The sequence below is a fragment of the Globicephala melas genome, chromosome 20, assembly GCF_963455315.2.
Source record: "Globicephala melas chromosome 20, mGloMel1.2, whole genome shotgun sequence".
In the NCBI taxonomy this organism is placed as follows: domain Eukaryota; kingdom Metazoa; phylum Chordata; class Mammalia; order Artiodactyla; family Delphinidae; genus Globicephala; species Globicephala melas.
In genome coordinates, this window is record NC_083333.1 from 36,500,161 (window position 1) to 36,512,190 (window position 12,030).

Consider the following 12,030-nt stretch of genomic DNA (forward strand, 5'->3'; position numbering starts at 1 on the left):
AGGTAACGGATAGATTTTCGAAGATGCCTGGTGTAAATCACAATTTGAAAAAAAGTAAGTAGCATTTTACAATAGATTTCCCCAATACAAAAGAATTTACTGAGGAACTCTTTTAGAATGAATAGTTCTTCCTAGGTTTTAAAGTTCAGATTAAAAACTTACTACTCCAGTTTCAACACTATTACCACCTATCTGTCAGTTTCCACAAATGTTTGAACAGATGAAGGCAACAGGCACAGGATATACAGTCCATGAATAGCGGTGATTACCATTCTACAGACCTTTTAAAGATGTAAGCTACCTCTAAGAAAGCACAGGATACAAGAGAGGCCTGATTATAAAAGAAACTTCTAATTTATACCAAATTTAAACCAGTATTTTTTAAATATAAAAACCATTCAATTCAAACAGAATATCTTATTTCACAGAAATGGAAACTTTTGAACTCTATTTTTCTTACAGAGTCTGAATGAAGTCCACCTGTATGCATGTATCCATCATGGCCATAAGAGAATCATTTCAAGCTATTAAAAGCCAGATTAAATACCACCTAATTTGTAAGAGCACTAATGAACTACAAGTGTCATTTTCTCCAATTACCAAACCCTATTTCTGAATCCAAGGCACTGTGATCCACCACTAATCTAAGAAGGGCTTCTGGAGAGCGGAGAACAGCAAAAGAATAACTACATTAATGAACACATCATTGTCAGAGGCATTCAGATTTCAGAAGTGTTAAAATGTTTGAAGGATACATTAGGAAAAAATATGAAGAAATCACTAACAAGTAACTGGGAAGCCCCAAGAACCAATTTTGATGATTTTAAAAACGGAATAGTCCCACTTCTGGGAATATAGCCAAAAGAACTGAAAGCAGGGTCTCAAAGAGATATTTGCATATGCATGTTCAAAGCAGCACTATTCACAACAGACCAGAGGAGGAAGCAACCCAAATGTCCACTGACAGATGAATGGATAAAGAAAATGAAGTATATACATACAACTGAGGGTTATTCAGCCTTAAAAAGAAGAAAATCTTGTCACATGCTTCAACATGGATGAACTTTGAGAACATTATGCTAAGTGAAATAAACCAGTCACAAAAAGACAGACACTGTGTGAGTCCACTCGTATGAGTTAACTAAAAGTAATCAAGTTAATAAAAACAGAAAGCAGAATTGTGGCTACCAGCGGCTGGGGAGAGAAGGAAAAGGAGAGCTGTTGATTAGTGGGTAGAACTTCAGTTCTGCAAGATGAAAAAGTTCTGGAGATCTGTTTCACAACAACATGAATATACCTACTACTACTGAACTATACACTTAAAAAATGTTAAATTGGTAAATTTTATGCTATGTGTTCTTTATCACAATCAAAAAAGTTATCAAAAATAAAAAATAAACTAAGTATATGACTCAAGAATGAACACAAAGAAAGCAGAAAGAAAGAAGGAAGGTTTGAAAGCAGAAGTTAATGAAATAGACAACAAATCAAATAGTAGATCCGATCAACAAAAATAAAAAGTTAATCTCCAGAGGAAAAAAGAAACATTGACTAATCTCTGGCCTATCAGTCAAGAGATACAAAAATAAACATTTCATAAGAGAAGAGAAATAACTAAGGTATGCACGATATTTTTAAATCAAGATGAAATAGGATGATTTTTCAGAAAAAATGAATTACCAAAACTGACTTAAGGAGGGGGAAAAAATCTGAATAGCTCGATATTTGTAGAAGGAATTGAAAAGGTTGTCAAATAGTTTTCCTCTAAAATGACACCTACCCAGGTGATTTTATGATTTAGCTCTAACAAACTTTCAAGTAGCCAACATGTAATGCAAAGCATTCCAGAACATGGGAAAAGGGTAATTTCACAACTCATTCTAGGATAACTATGACATCAAAGCTAGACAATGCTGCTTGCACATAGAAGACAACTATAAGCCAGTCCCACTTACGATCACAGATTAAAAATACGAGCAGAATATTAGAAAATCAAACCCAGCAGTACACTAGAAATATGCTTATAGTTCTGGAAATGGAAAGTGATGATGTTTCACAACATTGTGATTGTACTTAATGCCACTGAATTGTACACTTAAAAATGGTTAAAATGGCAAATTTTGTGTATATATCATCACAAGAAAAAATTAACATTAAAAAAAGGGAAAACAGTAGAACTAGTTTTTATCTGAAATAAAAACTAATTATTTTACTCAAAAGATTTCCTATATAAAAACTCATATGGGCATAATATAAATCATTAACAGTGAAGGTTACACCTTAGAAAAGAGAGAATTACCAGGGTCATGCAGTAAAGACCACTTAATAAACCAATTCAGCATTTAAAAGCCAGGTGCCAGAAACATCTAGAGAAATTCAAGGAGGCTGTGACTGGTGAACATGTTATGTATCTACAAGTATATTTAAAACAGGCCGAATTCCTCATCTAGGGAAAATCAACTGGAGGCTTCGTATTAGTAGCCTGTTCTTTGCTGGCCCGACTGAAGTACTGGAAGCCAGGACAATCCTTCAGAACACCAGTGCTACTAAACACTCTGACTTAGAAGATGGGAACATTTTAAAAGCAAAAAACAGGTTTTCAAAGAATTAACTTTTTAACACATCCATTTTGTAAAAACAAAACAAAAACTTATGAGAATAAAAGTAACACTCATCTCTAACAAATACAGATGAGGCAGAAAGATTCCATTATCCAGAAATGAGTGTTGTTTTCCCTTCCTGTTTTTTCTTTTAAAATCTGTAATTATTTACTTTTCAAACTTGAAAACAGGGTAAAATATTGAATCCTGTTTTAGTCAACAAGTTTACTGGAAGTAGTTCTCCCAAAGATACAGGTTCTTAAAAGTTTTTGGAATTTCAACCAATAGATATCAACCCAGAGTTATATCACTATTCTAAATGATCTCCAAGTTTGTAATAACCAATAATTTAACCCTCAGTCCCTGTACGAAGTTCCTCATACTTACCTTGTAAACTTCACTGAAACCTCCTCTACCCAAAAGATGTAACAACAAATATCTGTCATTTAGCGTTGGATGATCTTTAAATCTGTGGAAACAGCAGATAGATAACAACATCCTGAGGTCAAGGGCTACACAATTTTCCATGTTTGCAAAATTTCCAGAATATCTAACATGTTATACACATGATTACAGATGCTGCCAACAGTTTGGCAATCATCACAATATAGCTAATTCTGAGCCTAAAATAAGTTCTATAGTTCAAAGAGACAGCATAATTACAATGAACAGCATTAGCTGTGGAGTCATGAGACACAGGTGCCAGTCTCAGCACAGCCACAATTAGACTAGTGACCTTTGTTGACTTCCCTCCCTTTCTGCCCTGCTGTAAAGGTGGAGGGCGGGAGCGGGGAGGAGATAACACTAGATCAGGGATTTTCAAACTGTGCTACTCGGGTCCTCCAAACCATTCAAGAACCACTCGTTCCCACCATTCCACAACTACATACAATAAAATTCCAAGATAGTTTACACGGCCTTTAAGACAGATTTCATTATAAAGTGAGTCACATGTTCTACGTGCATTCATTTTCTCTCTTTAAGTCTTCATGATATAACTGTTTTCCCCATACAGGATTCCACTTCTAACAATGAGACAAAGAAATGAGAAACTCTGGCAAAAATAACTTTTCGATTATTTCTACCTAGTTCCTCATCAGCCCCACTAATATTCCTGAAATTACTTTATTTTGATTTTGAGACAGTGGCATGCCTGTGGAGAGAGGTGGTATTACTGCATGGGAGTTAGCTGTGGAGTCAGATCCACATTTCAACTCTTTGTTTGGTCACACTAGTCCCTGGACAAGTTAACTTAATTTGTCTAAGCCCGTTTCCAGATCTATGTATTGAAGATGACCTACCTCATTAAGCTATTGTGACAGTTAAGTGATAGAACACAGGAACACTTAGCGCTCTGCCTGACACAGAGAGTGTGCAGTAATGGTAGCTGCTGTTGCTTGCCACTTTACAGAAAGCAAAGTCCATGGCTCACTCTGGTCAAACAAAAATACACAAGCTGTAGCCATGCCCAAACCCCCATGTTTTAGAGTCAGAAAAATGTGGGAAAAGAAAGGATTATGGTTAGAAGCCATTTCCCACTTGCAATCTACTTTTCACAGTTTCAGCTCCTTAAATGACTTACAAACAAAGATGGGCATTTATCTATAATTAATGTGCTGAACTTAAGAGAGTCTTTCTTAAAAATCTCAACACTTAAATGGCCCATAAAGGTAATTCAGAAACCGAATGTCATCTCAACCCAGTAATCTTTCCACAACACCACACTGCCATCCCATGTTTCCCTTTAGTAAGGCTCTGAGGGTAAATCTGAATACACAGTGTATCTAAACCATTTGCGACTACAAAGTTGTATTGTTTTAGTGACCTCTACTTGTGTAAAAATGCTATAATATATGTATAGATGTATACTTAATATATAAACCTAATATATTTATATGTATTTAAACTAACGCAAATCAAAATTTTATTCATAAAACTGTATTACACCCACAACAGAGCTAAATACACAGTGGAATGGTTTACCAAATTTACATTAAGCAAAAATATCATTCTAGACCATTCATGTCAGAAAGTGCTCAGCAATCTCCAACCCAACATACTCCCAAGTTGCTTACTGTGAATTATCTTCATTATGTATCCTTTTTAGTTCCCTGATATGTAGATTTCTAACCCTTTCTAGCCTTTCCAGCTCTGCCTGGATCTCTGCTTCCTCCTAAAGTGAAAAAGAAAGAAACAGCTCAGAACACAGGAAAGTTTACCGTTTCGGAATCTCATTTCAAAAACAAAAGCAGACATTTCTCTTATGAAAAGCTAAGAAGTTTTACTTTGAAAAAGATGTTTTTAAGAACTAGAATTTTAATCATAAAAACGAGCCCACAGCAAAACAGTAAATAAAATTGAAATCATAGAAGTACAGCAGGAAAAGTGAAAGTCTTCTGTCCACCTCCAGCCATGCCCACTCCCCAGATATAATCACTGTTAAGTTTCTTGTGTAAGTTTCCAGAAATATTTTGTGTGTATACATATAAGGCATGCAATCTGTTTTTTCCTCTTTTTTAAAAAACAAAAATCACGTTCTCTATCTGGTTCTGTTCTGTAAGGAGGGATTATACTTGGTGCCTTAAGTTCCACCGATTTAACAGGATCTGAGAAAGGGGAGGAGACGACAAACACACACCAACAGCAATTTATTAGACACTTACTTATCATCTTCAGAATAAGCAGCATCCACCAAAAAGTACAGGCTGCTGAATTTTTTTTTTTTTTGCGGTACGCGGGCCTCTCACTGCTGTGGCCTCTCCCGTTGCGGAGCACGGGCTCTGGACGCGCAGGCCCAGCGGCCATGGCTCACGGGCCCAGCCGCTCCGCGGCATGTGGGATCCTCCCAGACCGGGGCACGAACCCGTGTCCCCTGCATCGGCAGGCGGACCCTCAACCACTGCGCCACCAGGGAAGCCCACAGGCTGCTGAATTTAAGAGATGAGTGACCTACATCTAAGATACCTCCATGAACACTCAATAACAAATTGTGTGTAGCTGCCTTTGTGTTTCAATATGGTTGGTGCAAGACCTTCTCTTCTTAGCCAGTTTAGCAAGAGATAAGAGCTGCTATGTGATTTAAAACATCACAATAATTTAAATATCAATTTTAGAACCATCTGCTCTTATTTTATATTTAATTTTTACTAAAACATAATCACTTGTGGAGCCGAATGAGGTATACAGAATTAAGTACTGGTACATCATTGATGGAAAAGGCACTCTCACCGGGTGGCTGGAGTTGACTTGCAACTTGAAAGATATGAACTCCACCATTAGAATACAGGTGTGACAGAGCAACTACTGAAGATTTCCACAGGTATGTAAAGCTATTAATTTGCCCAAATGACCAAAGAGCTTCAACACCAAATGTAAACTAAAAATTGCATTTCTCCAGACAGGTTTTCTCATTACACTTACCTTTTTAAGATGACCTAATCTGAGTTTGAAGATTTCTTCTTGTTCATGGTATTCTGCTAATGTTAACCTGGAAAATAATGATAAAAATTTCAGGAAATTGTTTGAAATCACAGTGTGCCTATTTAAAGAGAAAGGCCAAAGCATGCTATACCGTATGTTAAGTCTCTTAGTTAAAATGACCAAAAGATAGATTATCTTGCAGTCCTTTGACAAGAGAAAACTTCTGTGATTTATCAGATGTGATGTGAAGGAAGGACTTCAAAGCCAGAAGTCTAATTTATTAAAAAAATGAGAAAAATAAATGAGCTAAATTTTCACGTTACTTATGAAATGAGTTTTGTTCCATACCATACTCAGATGAAAATCCATTAGGAGAGGTAGCCAAATTATATGTCTAAAAGTTTTTATAAAGGGGATGTTAATAAGCCAACATATTTGATTATTTTTGGTAACTCTTGGACTTTGATACAAGGAGAAGAACCTAGAGGACAGAGTCCAGGATCTGGAGTCTCAGGACTAGGGTTCAAAGCACAACTCGGGCCATGTGAACTTGGGCAAGCAACTTTAACCTCAATTTCCTAAAAACGCAGCAAGTAATGATACCTATCTAAAAAAGCTGTTGTGACTATTAAAATGAGAATATGAAAGGAATCTATAATTTGTAAAATGCTATTTAACACAGTTCTCAAAGGGCTTACTTGATGGGTAATCACTCATTTCATGTTCCACCTACCCTGATCTCATCCTCATATCTCAAGAATGAGCATGTAAGAAGTGATATCTTACTCCTCCATCTTCACTCTCTTCACATTCTAGAAGCACACACATATACTTCAAAGTTTGAGGTGTCACTGTTTAGATATATTCTAAATAGCAGGAGAAAGAAGAAACAGCTATCCTATCAACCAGGAAGGGCTACAAAATAGTGTCTCTGAGGTCTGACTAAAAGAAGATAAAAAGAGCAAGAAAAGGGCTTCCCTGGTGGCGCAGTGGTTGAGAGTCCGCCTGACGATGCAGGGGACGCGGGTTCATGCCCCGGTCCGGGAAGATCCCACATGCCACAGAGCGGCTGGGCCGTGAACCATGGCTGCTGAGCCTGCGCGTCCGGAGCCTGTGCTCCGCAACGGGAGAGGCCAAAACAGTGAGAGGCCCGCGTACCAAAAAAAAAAAAAAAAAGAGCAAGAAAAAATACACCCATTTAGGGCTGTTACACCTATCATTTCACAGCTGCAGAAAAACTTACATCTATTACTCCATATCACACCAGTAAAAAAGGGAGGAATGGAAAATCAGAGCTTAAAGTTCTCTCTGCCTGAAATAGGTTCAATACCAGGAAAGGACAATGTAACCCACTCCAAGACTCCAGAGGACCGTTTTTGGCTTCTGGCCAAAGGAACGAGCCAAGTCACAGATACTCTAATTATTAAAGGCTAGACCAAAGGCCTTCCAGCTTGGAGTTTACACAGGACTCCAGATGGCAACTGCTTACTGACACACTACTGGCCTAGACTGAATTCTAATTATTATTCTATGGCAAAAAAACAACCTATGCCTACTTTATTACTCCTAAGCCAATGGTTTTATGCACTAGCATGAAGTAATTTTCAAGTAACACTGGAAGGAGAGTCCCCACACAATAAATATAGGAGTCATGAAAGAAGACAATAATCAGATTAACGTGTACAACATTCGCCTGAAGAATTCTTCGAATCTGGGCTCCTACTTGGACTTTTTGAAAGGAAATATTTTTTACTTAGAATCTAGTTTTAAAATATTTGTGAAGTGAAGATGTTTTCCAAACTTATTCAATGTGTATACCTTTATCACAACACTTAAAGTAATTATTAGTTTATTCATCTGTTCATTTCCCCTAAATAAACTGTGAGCTCCTAAGACTGGGCTGTATCTTTCAGCTCTGTACCCCAGTCCAGAACAGGGCCGAATATATAATAAGCATTTAACACAGACTTAATAAATGAATGTCAAAGAAAAGGTCCCCCAACATATCAGGTATGTATGGGGTGAAGACTGGTGTTAAGCCATCTTTCTCACTGGAATGAAGAAAGATACATTTCTGGGATGTCATGAACTTTTAACAATGGTGTAATATAGTATTATTATACTTGAGGTGGATTATGGGTTAATATGTTTTTGTGAACTAATATGAAAACATTAATGGCAAAAGACATATTAGTCAATAAATTACATAATATCATTATCTCTTATTTGTAGCTATCTTTAAATCCCACAGTGACAGCTTTACAAAATTTCTTTTTCCCTTGAAAAACTAATGTAGCCACAATGGAAATACTGATTACAATACCAATGACTGTTTCTATGAAAAAATATATTTTAAATTTCAAACATTCAATTCAGAAAATGACTTCATGGCTACCATCAATTCTGTAGAGATTTTCTACACCATTATTTGTAGATCGTTTTTTCCTTTTTAATTGGAAAGCCTCTTGAAGACAGAGGTGATAGTTTAAATGTCTTCAGGGTATGCATAAGAAATATTTTAAACAGGTAAGTAATATACAGGTTTCACTTCCCGCACCAATTCTAACTGTTTAACAGTCCTGCCTAGTTGGCAAACTACAACCTGTGGGCCATTCAGCTCACAGTCTATTTCTAGAAATAAAGTTTTACTGGAACACAGCCACATCCATTCACTTATGTACTGTCTATGGCTGCTTTCAAGCTGTAACAGTAGAGTTGAGTAGCTGCAACAGAGACCCTCTAGTGCGCAAAGCCTAAAGTGTTTATTATCTGGCCCATTAGAGAAAAAGCTTGCCAACTCCTGTCCTAGAGGAAGATTCTCAAGTGGTCAAGAATTCAAAAATCAATTAGGGAAATCTGACACGGGGCTGGAGTGAAAAAAGAAGGCATTTGTACTCTGAATATTCTACTCCTCGTATTCATGGTAGCTATGGAATAATTGTTGACTGGCAGTGAAATAGATGACTACACTGCAGTTGAAGATACTGGTGTTTTCCTTAGGTTGCCAGAACAGGAAAAAGTACTGGGAATGTCAAGATTTGGTTTACTGGGAAAATGTCCTTTTCCTAAAATAATACCTATTTTTTCTTAGGTTACACCTAAATTTGTGAGTGTCAACTAGTGTTCTTTAGACTACTAAATAGCATTCTTTAGTTGTGCATTCTTCAGTCTGAAACAGAGTCAGGTACTCTCCATAAGATGAAGCCAACATACCATAACCTGGAACCACATGTAAGCAATTATATCATTTGAATACCTAATGACTTCACATTTGTTATAAGAGTGGCCAAAGATCATGACATCAAGTTAAATGACATTTTTTCTCCCTCTCATCTGAAACTCCTCATATAAGATCGTGACTAAGAAAATGAGTCAATTTTAGATGGCTTTTATATGAGTTGAGCAAATCCATTAATGTAACTAAAAAGAAAATTTAAGCTCTAGAAATCTCCACAATCTATCACTTTTTCCAGTGGCACTCAATAGGAGGTTTGTATCTCAGGGGAGAATATGGTATCTCAGTTCACATTAATAAAGAACATACGTTTCATTTTCAGCTCCGTTGGTTTTGCTTTTCCGCTGTTTCTGCTCATTGGTTGCTGGAGGGGCCTGTCCCATGGCAGGAGGTTTCCGCTTTGCTAACATTTTTCGTTGTCTTTCTATCTCTTCCCTCTGTGAATTTATCCTTTCCTGTTGCCTAGAGATACAAAAGATGTTGCACAGAGGAAGAAGGTCAAAATTTTTTGAACATGGCTGTGGAATAAACATAAATATATTTGTTACCTGCATATTCGATAGACTCCAGAAAAAATAAACCCCTTTAAGTAAAGATTTGACTTTAACTTCAGGTTGGAAAAGCCAAACATTTGGTGATAGAACTATTTTTCGGAATGAATCTGTACTTTTAAGACACTAATTATGGTAATTCTCAGAGTAGGAAAGTGGGCAGGAAGAAACAATATCAAATTTCTATTGTGACCTTATTTTCTAACTCAAAAGGAAAAATGTTCTGATTGCTTTTTAACAGTTAAGAAAACAACTCCTGGTAATGAACCCATTAAAGTAAAGAACTGTATTTACATAAGAAAGTACAAAAGGTTCCAAGTGCCTTTTTATTTTTATTGGATTACAGTTTCCTCAAATTCTATCTAGAAAGATACCAAATTTGAAGAATGCTAAACAAAGTAAAAAAGATTTTCCTTCTAGACCTATCATTTATTCTAGTCTAAGTGAGGCATTACCACAGCCAAGTCATTCCCAGTCACTAATATGGTGAAACCTAAACTAAGTTTTTTTTGTTTGTTTGTTTTTTGTGATACGCGGGCCTCTCACTGTTGTGGCCTCTCCCGTTGCGGAGCACAGGCTCCGGACGCGCAGGCCCAGCGGCCATGGCTCACAGGCCCAGCCGCTCCGCGGCATGTGGGATCTTCCCGGACCGGGGCACGAATCCATGTCCCCTGCATCGTCAGGTGGACTCTCAACCACTGCGCCACCAGGGAAGCCCTAAACTAAGTTTTTTAAGAACAAGGATGTACATTTAGAGAAAGCAAAATGAAGCCTTTCAACTAGTAAAAACTCCTCAGGAAATAGTATGCAAAATGAATTAATAAAAAACATATATAAAGACTCTTAAGATATTTAACACCATTTCCATTAGAGTATTTCCTAATAAGATGTCTAATTTTTTAATAATAACTAGTTTACAAACTAGGAGTCAATAAAAATACCAATATAAGTAATCCACTTTCTCTCACGTATCCTGCTACCTGAAAGACACTAAGGTTTATAGACTTGGCATATAAAAGTATACCAAGACCTAACAGACTAAAGTCTTTAAATCACCCAACATAGTTGACCTGACAGTCAAATGTCTTCCTTCACCTTCTCTTTCTACCATGCTTTTATCCCCCATCTCCTTTTCTCAATCCAACTTCACAGTTTTGAGGAATGATACAATCTAATTTTTTAAACCTATATTCTAAAATGAACTCTACTCGACCCTCTTCCCGGAACACTATAGTTGTCGGTCTCTAGACCTTTTCCAGATTGAGTATATCTTTCTTGGAAGAACGGCAACCAGAAAAACAAGACTATACACCCCAGAGCAGATGCCCATAGTACAATTTACCCTGCCACATCTAAAATGGCAACACCGTAAGCACGGTTAACCTGATCAGACAGAGTACCGCAAATAAATATCCATTCACTTGATAATACGATTCTCTTGGCTTCAAGATGAGCTGGGTTATTGATTAGACGTCAATTTAACAGCAGAGTAGAAATTTTAATTCAAGCGTTGCTGCTTGTGTAAGAAAATCTTTTAACTATTAGAGATATGCCTTTCCCTCCAAAATATATATATATGAATAATTCATGGCTTGAAAGAATTCTGGATTAAGACAAAGAATCCTTAGGTTAAATCACAGTCTTTCTTCTCACTTAATGAATGTCCTTGAGGAAAACATCTATCTTCTCTGAATATGAGTCTCCCAATCAAAAAAATTGGTAAAATATCTTTAAGCTCATTTCTACCCTTTCAGGGGCCTCACTGAGTTCAAGGCACTCTGAACTCTCTGAAGATAACCATATAATATATAGTTTAACTATAAACTGCCGTGTATTAGTGCAGTGCCACAACATTTTGTCTCTGAAGACTAACTGCTTTGGAAGATTGAGATTTTAGCAATTACCCTTATTAAATTAAAATAAAACTAATTTCCTAATGTTTTCAGGGAAAATCCACACATTTTTTAAAAATATTTATTTATTTATTTATTTATGGCTGCATTGGGTCTTCATTGCTGCACACAGGCTTTCTCTAGTTACGGGGAGCAGGGGCTACCCTTTGTTGCAGTGCACGGGCTTCTCGCTGCGGTGGCTTCTCTTGTTGTGGAGCACGGGCTCTAGGCACGTAGGCTTCAGTACTTGTGGCACACAGGCTTCAGTAGTTGCGGCGTGGGCTCTACGGTGCACGGGCTTCAGTAGTTGTGGCGCGTGGGCTCTAGAGCAC

General features: G+C 37.1%; 1 protein-coding gene across 6 annotated transcripts in view; it reads right to left on the reverse strand.

The window, feature by feature from the left end:
* TLK2 (tousled like kinase 2) overlaps nt 1-12,030 on the reverse strand; it is a 102,276-nt gene that overhangs the window by 22,230 nt on the left and 68,016 nt on the right. For all 6 annotated transcript variants that reach the window (XM_060290522.2, XM_060290523.2, XM_030843289.3 and 3 more), the window contains 4 exons: nt 9,565-9,717; nt 6,021-6,087; nt 4,676-4,773; nt 2,988-3,069 (listed from right to left, as the gene is read on the reverse strand). In XM_060290522.2, the coding sequence (XP_060146505.1) occupies nt 2,988-3,069; nt 4,676-4,773; nt 6,021-6,087; nt 9,565-9,717 (400 nt within the window). The remainder of the gene's footprint in view (nt 1-2,987; nt 3,070-4,675; nt 4,774-6,020; nt 6,088-9,564; nt 9,718-12,030) is intronic.